The sequence below is a fragment of the Sapajus apella genome, unplaced genomic scaffold, assembly GCF_009761245.1.
Source record: "Sapajus apella isolate SASKATOON/1434 unplaced genomic scaffold, GSC_monkey_1.0 scaffold76, whole genome shotgun sequence".
Classification (NCBI taxonomy): domain Eukaryota; kingdom Metazoa; phylum Chordata; class Mammalia; order Primates; family Cebidae; genus Sapajus; species Sapajus apella.
In genome coordinates this window covers 9,021,526-9,040,394 of record NW_022437016.1, presented here as the reverse complement: position 1 = coordinate 9,040,394, position 18,869 = coordinate 9,021,526, and the positions used below count along the sequence as shown (strand labels likewise).

Below are 18,869 nucleotides of genomic sequence, written 5' to 3'. Positions count from 1 at the left end.
TGCCAAGGGCTCCTGTTCCGCTTCCCTTGCTCTGCTGTTGCTGTTGCCGCTCCCTGTCTTTGCCTGGTGAATACCTATTCTTTCCTCAAGTCTCAGCTCCAAATGTTGCTTCCTGAGAAACGTTTCTTGTTCCTTCTATCTAAATTCAGGCCCCTGGCATTCTGTCTTGAGCACTCTGCTCTTTTCTGTCACAGCTCCTGGGGCAGTTTGAATTGGGTGTTCATGTGTACATTTTGATAGCATCTCTATTTCCAACTAGATCATAAGCCCCATGTAGACGGGGACCACATCTTGCTTGGTCTGTGCTTTATTACTGGCCTCTAGCACATTGGTACTAAGTATCTTATTATGCTTAGGGAAATAAATTATTTTCTTTTCTCTGATGGCTTTGAAGTATAGTACTTGATTTCAGGGGCTTCTTTGTCCCCTGTCTTGTTTACTAACACTTGGAAAGGTTTTAAAGCCTCAGATGCTTTTTTTTTTTTTTTCCAGAGTTATCTTGAAATTCAACAACGATGGCAAATATTTGAATCTCAGTCACACAGATGGATCATCTGTCCCCCAGCCAGTATTCCCAGCCAGTATTAGGGGTGACCTGAGATCCTTTCTTCTTTTGATGAGGGGAAAGGGATTAGCAAACAGCAGTATACCAGGAACCTAGATGACAAGCCTGGTTTTCAGACATGTTGAGCTTAAAGTATCTGTGGGATGTGGGGAAGAAATGTCCAACAGACCATTTGAATAGGAGGCTGGAGGCCAGGCGCAGTGGCTCATGCCTGTAATCCCAGCACTTTGGGAAGCTAAAGTGAATCACTTTAGCTTGAATCACTTGAGTTCAGGAGTTTGAGACCAGCCTGAGCAACATGGCAAAACCCCATCTTTACCAAAAATCAAAAATCAGCCGAGTATGGTGGCGTGTGCCTGTGGTCTCAGCTACTCAGGAGGCTGAGGTGAGAGGATTGCTTGAGCCCAGGAAGCAGAGGTTGCAGTGAGCCAAGGTTGCACCACTCCCCTCCAGCCTGGGCAACACAGTGAGACCCCGTGTCAAAAATAAAAAACAAAACCAAAAAGAATAGGAACCTGGAGCTGGAAATGTAGTTCAGAATTGAACACTTGAATTTGAGAGTCATTTACCTTGTGCTGATAGTTGAAACTAAAGTGTAGGCAAACTGCTAATAGAGGAAGACGCAGAGAGAGAAGGAGAAAGATAAAATCGTGGAAGGGAATTGAGAAGGGGCCCAGAAATAGAGCAGTGAGAGAGGCAGGGGGAGGCGCCTCTGTATTCTTCATCTAAAAGACATCATTGGACAAGCAATATGTTTTGAGTGAGTGAGGAGTAGAGAACCAGAAAAGGATTTCTCCTCTTTTAATATTGCTTTAAAAATATTCTAAGTCAAACAAACCTGAAACTGAGGAGCTCTCAATTATCCGTAGAGCATGAATTCATTTATCTGTCAAGAAAACTCATGGACCTTACCTGAAGAAATGAACTATATTGATCTAAGAATTATTTCTATGAAGAGTCCATGCCTCAAAAACAGTTGTGAATTCTGGATGGTGGAAACATGTTTTATTTTTAATTCTTTATACTTCAAACATTTTTTTTTTTTTTAAATAGCACATTTGTGTGCAATAGGCATTTGGTCATTTGGCAACAATCACGTGTGAATTGTTGAATTACCAGAGAACCAACATGATTGTCATTGCCATTTTACCTTTTGGGATTTCTGAATTTGGGTTTTTGGGTGTTGGTGAATTTGTTTGGGTTACATTGTATGGCCAGGCTCCTTAACACTCTAGATCGGGTTTGGCAGGCTACTGCCTAAAGCCAGCTGGTCACATCCTGCCTGCGGCTGGATTTTTGTATGGCCTGTGAGGTAAGATGGTTTTTTACCCTTGTTGAGGATAATAAAAAAAAAACAAACAAGAACATGTGACAGAGACCATAAGTGGCCCACAAAGCCTAAAATATTTACAATCTGACTCTTTGGAGAAAAGTTTGCCAGCTCCCTTCTTAGGTTATAAGTTGCACGTGAAAGGAATCCAAAATTTCATAGGAAAAGCTCAAAGTGATGACTTCAATTCCAGAATGTCTTGAATGTCTTAACATTTTTAAAGAGTGACTTACCTGTTGAATCAGGAGAACACATTTTTGGTGGTGAAATGAAGACTTGATTGAAAGAGTGCCTTGTATGATTTGAGGAGTGCAGACAGAGGATAAAGGGACTTCTGTATTGTATGATGTTTCAGAATAGTTCTGGGAAGTGTCAGCATATTCTGGTACCTTTGTTGTGTTTAATTTATCCCAGACAGCCTCAAGTAAACACTAGAATTTGTATGTTGCAGCAAGATATGCAAAGTAAAATCAAATATATATGCGAGATTGTATTATTTTATTGTATTTTGCTGGTCCTCTGAAGAGACTTTTTTTCTAGTTGCAAAAAATTAAAATCCTCGAGTGTTAGATGTTAGAAACTTTTTGAATTATGTAATTTCTTTATTTCAGTAGTGTTTCATATCACCTCCTTCTGTCTTTGTAATGAGATGTTATCAATCTGTTCTGAGCATAGTTTTTTTTCAGTCTTGAATCCTCCTTGTATCTTCCTATTCTATCAGAATCTGCAAGTTCTAGGATATAAAAGTTGATTTGAAACAGTTCTGTAACACTAAACAGACGACTGCTTAGTGAGACTCTGTCTAATCAGTTGCTAAATAATTCTCTCTCAAAAGCAGATTTGATATTTACATTTTGATTTTCATATTCTGCTCACAATGTTTGTTGACGGTGTCTGACATTCCCTGCCACTGGATAAATAAAGCCTATTTCCTTTTCAACATTTTAGGCTATTATTCTCATACAAGAGCTAATAAGCAGAAGGTCAGATATATTACCAAACTATGGTCCTGTCTATCAGAAGAAGCCAGGAACCTTGATTAATATGCCTTGTTAACTGATGATTTCAGTTCCATACTGGTAGTGCTAGAATAATTTGTATAAACCAAGCAGTACAGATTCCTTATTTTAGCACTAAGACTTACAAAGGCTTCTTTTAGCAGCCTTTAATTTTGTACTTAGGTATGTGACATAGCCTGTGGCTGTGATAGCTACTGTGAATCTGCAGTTGTTTTGGGATGAAAGGAAGAGGCAGCTGGAAACTCGGTAGCTACATCTAGCTGTCTACCTAGAGAGGGCCTTGATTTCAAGTTTATCTAAACAAGCTCGACTAATCCCAACTATCTAGGGGGATCCACTGTCAAAACAAGCAGCGTGGCCCTGAGGCAAACACAGCTATACAGAAATGAAGGCTGGGGCTTCCAATACTCCGATGACTGCATACTGGAGGCCTTTTTCCCCCCTGAAAGAGGGTAAGAGAGGTAGAATTTGCATAATGCCTTTTCATTGGAAACTTTTGGAAAGCTGACAGACCTTCAGCTTATAGATTTGTAGCCACAATACAGAGTCTATAGGAGAATCCTTGAATGACCTAACCATATTGAAAGAAAATATAAAAGCGTCCAAGTATAGCCAAGTGAGAGAGGAAAAGAGGCTGATGTATTGTCTAACATCTGCTGTACTTCTCGTTAGTTTTGTTCTTTGCTATTCTGTGTGGACTTTGGAGAAGCCTAAGACAGCCTAACATGAATCCTATAATCTTCCTTCTGAATATTTATGTAGCGTGCCAGCTTCTAAGCTGTCCTTTGCGTTTTCCTACTTCCCCCTCATTTTCATGCTCTCAAATGAGGCCAACATTTCAAAAGCTAAATAAATGTTTGTGAATGTTTATAAAAGATTTGCATAAATTTGTCCTTGTCTGACAAAGATCACTTTTTTCTTATGCCAGTTCTGAAAAAAAATTTTTTAAGGTTTTGGTGCTTGTCTTGACAACAAAGTCCTGCATCCCAGAACAATGATTGCTGATTAAGTGGGTATGCAATTGTGACTGAATAGGCTTTCAAGATTCTGAGTAAAAAGACCTATCATCTGAAGGCTGAATTATAGAATTTAGAAAATGTTATCAGAAGTACACATTTAAATCTATTTTTTGGTACCATATCATTAGGTAAGACAAAGCATTCTTACAGTTAAAAATATAGCCACCCATCGTTTAAAAAATTCTCCTGTATAAATTTTAATAATTAGAATGTTTCAATAACTCAGTATATCACTTTTCTTCCCTATGTTTGAACATATTTAAAAATAATTTTTAGACCTTTAGGTACTTTTTGGAAACTGTAGCTCTACCAGTTGTATGTGTTAATACGGTTACTGGGGTGGTGATCAGAGGGAATTTACTAGGCAGTCCTTTAAGATATTTGAATGCTCAATCATACCTTGAGAAAATATGAACTACATGAAATATGTGTTAGGGTTTAATTACAGGACACACACACACAGCGCCCAGACACTTATGTGACCGACGGGTGTTTGCTGAATTCGTTTATCTTTTAAAATTAGAATGGATTTTGTGGGGTGGCAGGGGAAGTTGTGGGTAGAGGTGCTAATTTAGTTCAGAGATATTTGAAGATTGGCAGGAGAGAGAGGTAACAGCCAGTTCTGTTAGTCCTTTGGTTGTATTGGTTTAGAGGTTTAAGTTGTCATTAAGGCACAAACTAGAGCCACTTCTCTGACACAGTTTTTATCACATCTGCTAGGCTTGTGTCCCAAGAGGAGACGTCGAGAGCAGTGAATTCAGCATGGGCCCATTATCGACTGCTTTTTCGTGTGTTGTAAAAGGAGTGAGACCTCAGGGAGGCTTGGAGCCTCCTCCCGTGTAATGTCCAAGTCAGATTTGAAGGACTGGTGGCAGGAAAGCTTTGGCCTTGGGGTGTGAATTCTAAGAAATAGAGGCACAATTAAGTTTAAAAAATTCAAGGACTTTGAGCTTGATAATGAAAGATTTTTCTCTAGACTAATGTGAGCAGAAAAGTTGCCCATCTGTGCACATTTTTGTGTGCATTTAAAATATTTAAAGGCTGACAGCTTTTAATATGCTTACAAAATAGTATTTTTATCAGTGCTCTTTTTTTTTTCTTTTCTTTTTAAATAGTATCTTCCTAAGGGCAAGTTGCCTCTTCACTGAAATCATGTTTGCAGTGTACTGTTGGGACCCCTATTCCTTTGGTGTATTCTGACTTGTGTCCTCTCCTCCCGCCTTCCTTTTGGAAATATTGATAACATAAATATTCAGATAACAGGAATTAAAATGCTTAAGAAAATGAGCAAGAGAAAATATTTTAGAGTAATCATATTACTCTAAAATTACCACTGAATTCTGATGCCACTGAATGCTAATTGTTAAGAGATCATAACCAAATAATTTGTTCATTTTGGAAGTACAGCATTTGAAGCAAGTGTGAAGAATTTTGTTGCCATTTCATGCTGACCTTATAAATACAGCTCTCTCATTTTCAACCACTTTGTGTAAGATTTAAAATTAATAAAAGGGAATCTTGGAATGGAGGATATTATGTGATCATGGAACAACTTTGTTTTAGATAAGTTCGAAGAAAGGGGAGGATGCAAAAGGATAAAGTAATTGTATTAAAAAGTTTTAAAAGTAAGATTCTGTATTTTTGCTTCAGACTTCAAAGGCCATGAAGGTTTATACTTAAAAGTAGTTTCGGAGGGGTCTCTTTTGCTGTCAAAAGCCTTCTTCTTCTGCACTTACTGTCCTCGATAATTTAGGAACTCAGTTTATATAATATATGTTTATAGAATTTGATGGATTTATTATAATTTTACCTTTGAATTCCAACGTGGAAACTACATATTAGATATCACAAATTAGCAAAATTATGACTCAGAATTAACTGAAGTTTATAAAAAGTAAACTAGGGGTAAATATTGAAATGTACCAAAGAAAGGAAGCAGACTCTGTAGCATTTGAGCAGCGTTGTTAGAAATTTGACCTGGCTTTTATGTTTGGGTGTTGAAAGGCCTTTCTGTAAAACCTCTTATTCCAGGCTTCTTTTTCCCACTGAAGAATATTAAAATTTGGTTGTAATTACACTATGGGCCTTGGATTTAATTTGACACTTATAGTGAAGGAGAAAAATTTTATTTCCTGTGTTCACGTTTAGGAAACTTCTGATCAACATTCTTGAACTTGGTGCTAATTAAGCCTCCAAGAACAACTGCTTTACCCTTCTTAATCATCAGCATTTAAAACCTTTGTTAGCGTTCATTGGGAGTCCCTGGTTTTAACTTGAAATGGCTTAAAGTAGAAATTTTGTTAGCTTTTTTGTATGTTTGGATTTTGTGTGTGTTCTGTTTTTAAGTTTCAACTTGAGTTTTAAGATCATCAATCAGAGGCTTTTCTTTTAAGTCAGTGGCACTGCTCACAATTGCAGGACTTAGAGGTTCAGCATCTCCCTCATGGTATTAAAAAAAATTTAAACATAGGGAGTATTTTAGGAATTTGAGCTCTGCTGATCTTTTCATCACACACCTACATTTTGAAATGAACAAATAAATTAGATATAAGAAACCCAGGAAATGTTCTCCCACGGTTTCCCTTCCTCTCCCTCTTTCACTCTTGTTTTTGGACAAAGGTAAATCATCAACTGCTACATCAGCTTTCAGCAAGCCACAAAGAGGTTAATTGTAGATTTACATATTTTAAAATACATTCATTTATTCAAGCTATTTCTTTTCTTTATTTAAATCTTTTTCTGCACACATTTTTTTCCCTTTGAACTATTGAGAATATGCCTCATCTTCTTATGTTCTGTAACTCCAGTGGACACTATAATCACCCTGCACTTTTATCTTTCAGATGGCATTTATTTATGGGGTGTGTATGTCTGTGTCTGACTGTCAGTTGTTTTCATCTGCCAAATAAAACTAATTTTTGTTTATAGGTTTCAATGAAGCAATGAAAACAAAGTATTTGACGTCTGGAATGTTGGTTGTTGCAGGATTTCCTATACCCGTCTACCTAGCACCCCAAGGTCAGGGTGAATTAGTTTAGCCTTCTCATTAATAATCCCAGTTAACTTCATTGAATTTAGTTTTCAAAGTTTTGCTTCCAGATAGGATTCTTTAATATTATACATTTAAAAGTTTACTGGGTTCTTAGGTTCAGTGTCAACTGAGTGTAATCTAATTTCTCCAGATTGGAGTAAATTCGGGCCTTCTGACCAGATGAGAATTAGAATTGGATGAAGTGAATCTAAAGTAGACTGAAATGAATCTTGAGTTCATTGCTGAATTTCATTTGCAAGTGTGTCCAGCATTACATGTGTTAATTTCATATTTTGGTTCAAGAGGCTTGGTATCTTCTTGTGGGGAGAGCTTTGTAGATGCTACTTTTCTACTACTCTATGCAATCTGCTGCTTCACGTATGCATAACTGAAAGATTTGTGCAACTGCCTCTCTAATGCACTTCCTCCCTGCCCCCTCTGCTCTTATTTCTTCCCACATGAAGTATCATATATTTTGTTAGGAAGAAAAGCCCTTTTGGAATTGCCTATTTCATAAATTGTATGGTGACACAAAAGGATTTAATGCTGTATTCTTGTCTCATTTATTTTGAAAACTTTGCTACTGAACTCACCTTAATCAATGAGCTCACTGTTGTCTCCAATAAGTTATGTGTTGGATATATTGATTGGGAGGGATTTTAGAAGACCCGTCTGGGGTTTATAATGTCAGCAGTGTTTTGATTATGAAAAGAGTTGGAACCTGGGGACATGGAACCAGGTGGCAAATGTCCTAAAGCCAGTGGTGACATGGTGGACTGGTTTCCTCCTGGGATCCAGTTCATGCCCTGCACTTTAACTGTGGTGACTGGCTACTATAGATTCACTTTTTTGCTCATTAAAATGTTAAAAAATCAAACTGTACATAAAAAGATTTGTGAAAATATAAACTTGGGAATTGATCTGGAGAGCTGGCACACAACCCTCCCCACCCCCTGCCTTAGCAATGAGGTCATTTACATTTCATCAGCTGTGCTGCATCCCCAAGATCCGATTTATGTGGCAGTAGTTGAAGTTGCACCGAGGCTGGTTGTCTAAAAGAGCTTGTGTAGGCAAGAGAAACGGGAACAAGAACAAAAAATTACCATCTACAAAGAAGGTGCCCTAGCCAAAGACACAAGTTCTAGCGAGAAAAAGGGGTTGGTAACTGGTTAATGACTGATGTCCCAATAAAGTTAATATTTAAAGACTGTGGGACACTGCCATGAATGTGCTGCTCAAAATATATTTAAATCAGGATTTTAAAGTTCCCCTTTCTCAGAGAGTCGTATTTTTCATATTCAAATAATTGTATTTTTCTTTGGGAAAAGAGGATAAGGCATGAATGTTTATATGTAAGGAAAACATCTGTATTAAGAAAATTGGTTTATGTAACTTATTTATTAAATTGGTTTATTGCCGTTTTAATTTACAGAGAACATTGCTTGTTTTTCCCTCCCTCTTCCTGTCCTCCCCTTCCCAAATTAAGAAGTAGATATCTCAGGTCTGAATTTGATAATGTGTGAATATGCTGAACACAGAGTAGATGCTCATTTTTGTTTTTTCTTCTGACAGCACACCACCATCTTGTTTGATTTAAATTGGAATATCAAGCTCTTGTAATATCACAAACATGAAGAAACATATTGTAATGTACCAACATGTGCCTACGTTTGCCTATATTCCCTTCTCCCTCCCCTCCCCCTGCCCCATTGCTTAATTAGATTTATTGCTGTTTGCTTTGGTAAAAAGGAAAGCTGGTGGGTGGTTACACTCAGCTTACATTGGGTATTTTGATATTTGTTCTAATATTACCTGACAGACAAGTTCAAGTTTGGTTATTACTATTGATATTAGAGAGTGGTAAGAAGTTTCTATATTGTAGTGAGTAATAAGTTGGGCATATTAGATTCCTTTGACTCTGCTGTAGAGCACAATGCCGTCTCATAGCCATGGGGGTCTTTTCTTTCAAAAATCTTTGAGGCCTTTTGCCAGTGCAACTGCAGCATAGAGTAGAGAAGTACTTTCTGCACCTGTAACTTTTGAGTGGTAAAGGATAGCTGTCTTTGTAGCTGATACTGTCAATGAGTGAGCACTGAATACTGAGTTTTAAAGAATAGCAGATTCATATACTGAAGTTAAGAGATGCTTTCTGTTACTAGTCAAAACTTGAAGTGGAAGGAAATTTGTAAGGAATTTGTGTGTAAATCATAAGGATTTTGTGTATGCGAATTATAGTATATTTTATAATTAATTAACACTACAGGCATTAAATGTTTTATGTGATCTCTTTTCCTATCTTTGCCTGATAATAACATTATGCACTGAAAGATTGCCTTTGTTCTGATTCTGTATTACCTATTGCAGTTTATCTAAGCGTGATTAGTTTATAAACAATGTATATGCCTGAGTGCCACATTATAAATTAATTAATTTATAAATAGTGTTTCTTAGGATATGCTGAGGTGTTCTCATCCACTCTTTTTCACTTCTTAATTTCCTATTCATTTATTATATTATTTCATGACATGCCTTAACAGTGCTGTGATATACATAGTGCCAGTCCAAGATGATATTAAAAAATAGGATATGCTCAATTGAATTATGTAGGCGGAACATGCTCTGGCAGAGCAAGTCAGTGTGCTTTCTGCTTCATTGAGTGGGTTATTAGATTGATGTGGTTTATTTCTTGAATGATAGAACTGGTTTTAAAAATAAATGAAGCGAGAAGCATCAATTCAGTTAGCATTGATAATTCATTATTATTGGTTAGAAAAGTGCTACATTTGTAAACTGATCTTTAATTTATCACTTGGATTAGGGTTTGCAATGGGCAGGTTTGCTTTAATTTGAACCAGCTTCTCAATGACTGAAAAATGTGTTCTTCATTTCGTCTTGAAGTTGGGATTTTAAATACTTAAAAAGCAAATCAAATGCATGAAAGGAATACTTTTTTAAAATTTATAACATTGGTCTGTGAACTTATGATAAGCACCAACTGTGGGCTGTCCAAGTCTGCAGTTAAATTAAGTCAAGCTAAGGAAAATTCTATGAAGGAAATAGTAACTACCTATCTATGTGGTTAGCTATGTGTATATGTGCTATATATATGAAATGAGTCTTTTAGGGAAAGTCACACACCACTGTATATTGTGTGTCATGTACTTTTGTTGTTGTTGTTATTGTAAGAATTTATTTTATGAATAAGTTGTTGAGATGTCACCTTATTTTGTGTGCCCTAATCCTGAATAATGTGCCTGGCTTTATGTACTTATATATGTATATATATATTTTTTAAAAAAGACATTTAAAGTGGTAGTTTGCTTTAGATTTTAATAAATTACAAGCTGGTGAGTCTGTTCAATTAATTTCAATAAGAATAGTACATACTTAAAATTGTTACAGTTTGGTTCCAAAATAAATGTATGCCAAAAATGGCAACTTCTTTATAAAGTAAGTAAATGAAGTTTTAAACTCTAAAAAATGTAGCTGACAATGTTCAGGGACAATTATCTTCAAGTTGGCTTTCCATTCTGCTGTGATTTGGCCTATTGATGTTGGGAAGCGTTGTCTAATCCCGGCCCCCTCTGTTCCTAGGTAACAGGCAAAAACGGTGCCAGCAACAGCGGCCCTGCCAGGCCAAACCCATGTGGCTCGGTGTTATTCACTCTGATCCATATGGTCAGGCTGGAGATGTTCCCTGGAGGGGTGTTAACACTCAGCAACCCAACCGCCTCCCTCCCTTCAGAGCTTTCCTGCATGGCTCCTGCTGCTTGCCCATGTGTGATTCTTGATTAATTTTTCATTTTTAATGAAGTTTGATCATGTTTATTATTTCTCATGATTGACTGCCTGGTACTCCTCCCATGTAATTGATAAAGCCCATATTTCTTCATCTGTCTCCTCTTTCTTTAGGGTAAAGTTGCTAGATTGTGTGCTGTGGTTAATGTTAGATTTATTGGTCCCATTAGATGTATAAATTATCTCTCTTTCTCTCCACAGGAAGTTCTACAGACTTTGACCAAGTTTTGTTTCCCCTTCTATGTTGACAGGTAGTGTCAGATTTTCAAACTTTACTAGAAAAAAAAGTGTCAATAAACCTGCTATAGAAAATAAAAACCATACCATTCTTAACATTCTGTCTGTTTAACCATGATTTAAGATACCTGTGTTCCAAAGAGAGTTGCAATATTCTCCCTTCCTGGGGTTTTTATTGACACTATCAAAAAGTTTAAAGCTTAGACTTTGCATTGGTTAGTTTGTGAGATGTATTTTGTATGGCATTAAATTTTTGATTTTGGTTATCAGACTTAAACTGTGATTAAGAATGGTTAGTATTTAGTCTGATGCTATTTAATTGTTATTTAAATATGAATATATTTGTCTTAAACAAGTAATATTACTTGACTCCAAAGTTTTGTATTATATAGACTTTGTTTTTCCCAGACTTCAACTTATAATTTAAATCAGCCTAGCCCTATCTTGTTTAAAGGTATTCAGCTATTTAAAGAGAATATTGCTAAATAGTGTTTTATATTTTGTCTAGGTGGCTAAGAATGGTATCTGGGGAAAGCAGAATTTTCTATAGATTTCAAGACTAAAAAGTACAAAACTGCCTAAACATTTCCTTAGTATTTACATTGTGATAAACTGTTTCTTAGGAGGAAATCTAAGAACTCTAAGTCAATTAAAATAGTCTGAGTGTTTTATTTTCTTTTTAACGTGTCACTGGTTAATGAAAATTTTAGAAGAGCTTTTTTTTTTAACTTTATAAACCTAATTTATTAACGATATTAATAAAATGACAATTATTTTATTTTCAATACTCGTTTTCATTACAGTTGAAGCATTATCGTTTTACATTCATTTATATGCCCACTTGATTGTTGTCTCTTCAGGTTTCTCTTAATGGAAATTTGAACTATGAAACTGTACATACAGTACATCTTTAAAAATCCACTTTTATTGACAGAGAGGTTGTAGAAAATAACTTTGTAAGTAAGAAATGCCATAATATAGTCCAAGAAAGCTGTAAAATTTGTGCTTCTCTTCAGAAAGATTCTATCATGTATTTTAGTATACCGAAACAAGGCAAAGCCTGTAAGATGTCAGTGATTTAGAGTATATGTGGGTAGTATGCTGCTTGGATCTTTTCTACACGTTGTAATATCACTGTCCTGGTTTATTTGGCATAAACCTAAAGATGGTATGAGATGAGAATTAGTAGCCAAAGGAGTTTAAAAGGGTACTAAAAAGCAACTCTGGAATGTTGCCAGCCACTTCTAATCACTGCTCTCCCTGGTTCTAACATTTTATTTTTTCTTAAGCCAATCAACCATTGTAGTATTTCCAGACTCAGACCTTGTAAATCCTGGTACCAGGAATGTTTTAGTAGCAGGTTGATGCTCAAAAAAGAATAGCCTTAATTCTAAGAGGGTCAATCTTTGTAATGAGAGTCCTCTTGTCTCTTCTTTAGCCTATTCCTCTTAAAAATAGCAAGAAAGTAGGGTTTTGTTTAAAGATATTTAATGCAGATTTCACATTTTATATGTATGAATTAGCAATGTATGAAATCTCCTCCAGCCACTTATGTATGACAAATTATGGCAAAGACATATTTATAAAAAGTAGTAAAGCTGAAATGTTTAAAAATGTCGTTAGGTATTTAACAAAGAAAAATAAGAGAAAACATTTTTACATGACTTCTTGTTAGAGTTGATTTGTTTTGTATAGGTGTTTCTTAATTGACTTTGTAAACTTATAAGAAATGCATAGAGATTAAATCTCTCTCTTTCCCACCAGCACACGTGCAGGTATGTGCATGCATACACACATACACATACTTATATTTCTTTTTCTCTGATTTATACCACACATACACTTCTACTTCCCTACCTGTCTGAGTGATTACATCCTGAAATGGCAGAAAAGCTGAGTCCTTAACTGATAATTCTAAAATCTTTTTTGTTACCAATAATATCTGATGCCTTTTTGTTGTTGTTAGAAATATATTTTTCTTCCAGAATCCCTCTCTCCAAATTATGTTGCCCGAATCCTGTTCTTTTTTCTTTTTCTTTTTTTTTTAACAAAAGGATTTGAGGATGGGAATGTTTCTTTTTGGATATTTTATTTCTTAATATGTACAATAGTTCTTTCTTACATTGTATTATATTATATACCCTATGAGTGTTAATAACTTTTATTGATACCAAAAAACCACTTTATTTGGGGACTATATATTTTCTTTCTGTTCTCTCACCTTTAACCTTGGTATACTTTAATACAGAAGAGATAATAATAATAAAGTTTATTTATAAGAAATATAAGGGTTTCAATGTCTCAGCTTTTTATTAGTTTGCAGTTAGCACTGTCAAATGGATATCTCCAGATTCTGAGATCCACAAAGCCCCCTACATGTGTTTATGATATTGTTTGACTTAGAAAATATGCCAGCTTGGGAGACGAGTAATGCCCCAGGTGATTTCTTTCAAAAAAGAAAGCTTCCTAATCTTTTCAGTATCTCTGCTTTTCTACCCCAAGGAACAGTAATAAAACTTTCTGACGTTTCTAGTCTATATCAAGAGTGGGATTTTCACAGTCATCATCAAATCACCTGTTAACTTTGACATCTTGCTGTCTCTTGTTTTGTTTTAAGATTTTTCTTTTTGAAACTAGGACTTAGGAAACATAATAAAGCTGGCAGCTTTTCAAAAGAATTTGCTTCCTCATATATTATCTCATTTTATCCTCCTATCATAAGAGATAAGAGCAGGTGCCATTATCTTCATTTGAACAAAATCTAAGCTGCAGAGAAATCGGAACTTGCCCAAGGTTCTCTTAGCACAACCAGACAAACACATTTTTCAGTAGACCACCTTGCAGGGAAGACCAGTCACCAAATATATAGAGAGGGAGGAAAGGAAGGAAACTAGGATTTGATTTCCTTATTGATTCTAGTCAAAATGCTGGGGGCTGCCACATCACTCTATCATTTATTCTTCCCAGAAGCTCTAGGAGATAGATGTTGGCATCTTTTTTTTACAGAAGAGCAAAGGAAGATTCAGGATGTAGTGCAGTGTGTTGGGTAGTATGGGGGATAACAGAAATGGTCTCAGACTTGGAGCCCTGCCCTCCCAGTCCAGTCCAGGAAGTATTATAAAGATATTTTAAACAGTAACCCAAAGGATAGTGAGGCTAGAGAGGACCAAAATGGTCAGAGAAAACTTCTTACGATTGGGGAGAATTGTGTTGAGTCCGCCAGGACAGGAAGAATTGGGTTAAGTGGAAAGGAGAGTGTAACACCTCATCTGCACTGAACAGCAAAGCAGAGGAGAAGCCCCAGTGAGCCTAGAGCTTGTTCAGCCAGAGCAGATGGAGCCTGCTGGGGAGAGGGTGACTGTGAGAACCTGGGCTCTGGCCACAGGAGGCTTTGAAAATGTGTGGGAACAAGACCACAGGATTTTAAAACTGAAATTCATCTGGTTCAAACTCCCCATTTTATAAAAGGAAAACCATGATCCACAGAGGTGAAACGACTTGCTAATGGTCACAATTATGTAATTTACAGGGCTGGGAAAGGCACCAGTACTCTTATTCCTAATCCAGCGTTATTTCTACCCTACACTGTACATGAAGCTGTTGGTGGAAGGGAGTAGTGAAGTGTCAATGTTGAGATCCCTGTATCACTCTCAAAAACTCATTATTACTAATGAAAGTAGTCTCTTAAAAGAAAAAAAAAAGAAGACTTGTACCATTCCATATCATGTTTGCTACTTGCTTGCCCTTGATAGCTGACAACCAGCTTCAGTTAGTCAAAGCACTCAAGAGATGCATTGGATGATGGAAAAGCTATTCTCTTCCATTTTTGTGTTTATCCTCTTTCAGAACCTGGAAAGTCAGCTACCATTCTGTTTTCCTGTAAATTATACTGGCACACACAAATGAATCGTAGTGAAATGCAATGAAATAATCTCTTCAGGGGCAGAGGCATCATTTAATGGTCAGGATGTAACCCTAGATGCAAAAGTGGCTCAAATGCTACTTACCATTTTATTGGGTATCTGTTATGTGCCAGGTGTTGTCCTGTGTTCTTTTCCTGTAATAAAAGGTTACAAATTTGCAAGGTTACCATTATCCTCATTCCACCGAAGAGGAAACAGAGGCTCAGGCTCGATAACTTACCCAAGGTCCTACTACTAGTTAGTGCTAGAGATGCTTGCAGAACCCTCATTTGCCTGACTTCCAACTCCACCATACCTTCCCTGTTTTCCCATACTGCCTCCATAAGATATATCACAGCATAAGTAACCTAAAAAACGGTTTTATTTATTTCAAAGGCAGTAAAGCAATGTATACATACTGTAGAGAAGTAGGAAATTGAGAGAAAGAAGAAAATGAAGCCCACACAGACATAGGAATAGTGTATTAACATCTTATCTTCCCAGAACTCTTCTCCATAGATTCACCCTGCTCTACCTTCCAAACTTGAACCCACTTGGCCCACTGTAGTCCCTTGGTTTAGCTTACACTACAGGTTCAGCTGTGCCCCATGATTATTTGCTACAGTGTTGATGACGATGAAGCAGTTGGGCCTTAATGGACAATGTGGTGGGCAGCAACCAGGAGATCTGGGTTTTAGTTTTGCTTTTACCACTGCTCTGCTCTGTGCTGTGAGGCAAGTGACGTCTTCCCTGAGGTTCTTCATTTTTTCATGGATAAAATGAGGGAATTGGATTCCATCAATCTCTGCTGTTCCTTCTGGTTTTGATGCTTTTTAATTCTACAGTTATGCTTCATGTTGACTTTGTCAAGCTTATGTAGAGGGAGTGAACAGAACTCTGTTCTTAGAATCATCTGGTGAGTTTCTCGAGCAGGTAGGCATTGCCTTCTGTCTCCAAGTATGTCACTTACTGTTGGTCCCCTCATATTTTGGGTCCGTGTCATTCTCACCACTTGGATCTTTGAGCAGGGAAGGTGAGAAACTTGAGGCCTAGGCAGAAGTAAGGTGTGTTTGTGGAAGAAAGCTTCAAGGCTCATGGAACTAAAGGCTGGGAGATGTGGTGGTTTGATGAAGCTTCATTCCTGCCCTATGCTTCATGTGCAATAAAGGAAAGGAAAAGTGGAAGTTAGGTGCCCTGCCATGGACAACAGATAACTGTTAGTGACCTATAATAAATAGAGGGGGACTAAATGTTTCAGTTCCATCTCTTGAATTTTGTAATTGCTTAAAAGTAGTAATGATCATTTATGTTGTGTACCCACTATATGCCAGTTATCTTGTATACATTATCTCTAATTCTCAAAACCACTCTGGAGAGTGATGTGATTATTCCGATGATTTCAGATGAGGTCAGAGAAGTATAGTAACTTGCCTATGCCACATAACTTGCGAGTAACATATCTGGGACTCTGATGTAAGGTCTAGGCCTGAATGTTTTCTCTTCTGTCCTGCATTGTACATCTTTGCCTCTGCTGAATCATTTCCAACAGCTTAAAAGCAAGTTCTGGTGTTCGTTCTAAAAATAATAACAACACTCAGTTGCTTTCTGATTCTCTATTTTGAATGAGTTATCTACACACTTCCCTTATCCCTCAGCCTTCTTCAGCCTGTCTTCTGCTTCTGTCATTCAACTAGAGCTGTTTTATCAGGGTCATCTGAAACCTCCATATTGCTTAATTCAATAAGACATTGCTTTTTCCTCTTCTCATCTTTGATGCATCTATACAGTTGACCACTCCCTCTTGTTTATTCTGCGTGGCTGTTCTCCTTTCTTTGGTCTCTTCTTCACCCATATTCTAAATTGGTGTTTCTATAAATTAGTCCTGGATCCTCTTTTGTTTCTCTGAACTCCCTCCCTAAGTGATCCCAGTCTTTACCATGGTGTTAAATACCATCTGTGTGTAGATGACTTCCAAATTTATAGCTTCAATCCAAACGTTTCCTCTGATTTCCTAACTAGTGTGTTCAGCTCTGTACTTGACATTTCTATTTAGATGTTTTACAGGCTTCTCAGACTTAACATATCCCAAATGGAACTCTTGGATCTTCCCCCAAACTTGTTAGTCTTTCCTATCATCAAATGGTAATATTCTGCCTTTTTGCTCCCCAATTCCCAGTCCATCTGCAAACCTGTCATTCATATCTGCTATCTATAACTTGAACTATCCATCCCTCTCCATCTCTGCTCTCCCTACATGAGTTAAGCCACCATCCAGTCTCACCTGGACTACTGCAATTGCTTCCTGATTGTTTTCTCCACTTCTACATATACCTTCTTCCAAACTGCTCTCCATGTAAGTCAGATCATATATTTGAAGTATTTGAAGTTATAAACCAGACTGTGTTTTTCTCTTAATCAAAATCATTCAATGACATTCCATTGCCTCGTCCCCACCCAAAAAAATATCTGAATTCTTTACCATGACCTGTGGGACTCTGTGTGGTTTGGAGCTTGCTTTATCTAGCAGCTTCATGTGATGCCACTTCCCCTTTGTCTGCTGTGCACTAGCAGTACTCCTGTCCTTTTGGTTCCTTGATCTCTGCATAGCTCTTCTCTTTGCCTGAAACAGCCCAGTGCCCTGTTTCTTGAGTGGCTGCTCCATCTCATCTTTTGGTCAATATTGTTGCCATCCCTTGAGAACTGCCTCTGACCACATTATCTCAGTAGGGCCTTTCTCTTCCATTTTCTTCTATCTTTATTCCTTCTTTGATTTTGTAACAACACTATTACAAGCTGTAAGTTTTCTGGTGTACTTGTTTATCATTTCTCTCTAACTAGACAGAAAGCCTGCAAAGGCAGGGGCCCGGTCTATATTTTTCAGTGTTATATATCCAGAACTTGTTATAGTGCCCAGTGTAGTTGTAGGCTCAATTTGCAAAATGGATAATGAAACCTAAAGTGAAGCTCACATGTAAAAGTTTCTCACTGGGAGACTAGAATCAAACTGTTCATCCTCATGCTTCATACCATTCATGCACTGGACCTGTAAACAACTTCAAGATGAAGCAGAATGTTGCTGGAGAGGCTCTGAATGGCTGATAGGCATTTAAAAGGCAGCATGAAGGTTTAAGTCTGTGGCTCAAACAGTCATTGCTTTTCTCCCTTGTTTTTCATATTCCTAGGCATGGGACGCTACGAGAAATGCATCTAGGGCTGGTCTTGGCCCTGGTCTCCTGGGTTTATTTCTGGAGATCCTCAAATGTGGTCTCCCTGCCTTAGGAAAAAATATGTTTTTTTGCTAAGACAACTATCTGAATTCCTCGCATACCTTAGTTTCTTAAACTGAGTTGAAAGCTTCCCAGGGAGGATTTTCATTGTGTTTAGTGCAGCGTGGCAGAACGGAAAGGACTTTGAACCAGAAGTTGGCTTGGATTTTTGTTCTAGTCCTGATTACCTTGGAAAACAAAATGAAAATAAACCCTAAATATCAGTTTTCCCACCTGTGAAACAAGAAAATTGGGTGAGATGGTGAGACTCCAGGAAAGCAGACCCTTTCCCTGGAGTCATTTTTATGGAGAAATAGTGAACACTCTCATAGACTACCCCAGCAAGTAGGAGAGAGAGAATGATAAATTATTTGGAGATTGAGAACCCTTTAAGTTATGCTGTTTGACTTCCCTTGCCAGATCTTTAGTTTATTGGAAATTGTCCAAGAAAACAATCTTTTAGAGTCTACTGATTTTGGGCTTTTGTTGACTTCTACTTCACCCTAGTAGGAATTTAAAAAGTGAATCAATTGAGAATAAGTACCTCCTTGTAAGCTGTGGCACCCCAGAAAAAGAATCTTTTTCACTGTAATGCAAACATCAGCCAGTTACTCACCCGGAGGATTACTCTTTCCTGAAAAATACCCAACAGATGAGAGAGAGAGAGAGAGAGAGAGAGAGAGAGAGAGAGAGAGAGAGAGA

At 37.2% G+C, this 18,869-nt stretch overlaps 1 protein-coding gene across 7 annotated transcripts in view; it reads left to right on the top strand.

The window, feature by feature from the left end:
• The window catches only part of DENND1A (DENN domain containing 1A), a 545,539-nt gene that overhangs the window by 156,845 nt on the left and 369,825 nt on the right, over nt 1–18,869 (top strand). For 5 of the 7 annotated variants that reach the window (XM_032251630.1, XM_032251634.1, XM_032251629.1 and 2 more), the window contains one exon: nt 10,964–11,013. In XM_032251630.1, the coding sequence (XP_032107521.1) occupies nt 10,964–11,013 (50 nt within the window). Of the gene's footprint in view, nt 1–1,004; nt 8,610–10,963; nt 11,014–15,746; nt 15,818–18,869 lie in introns of those variants that run through there. The other 2 variants (XM_032251632.1, XM_032251631.1) reach the window with 2 other exon arrangements.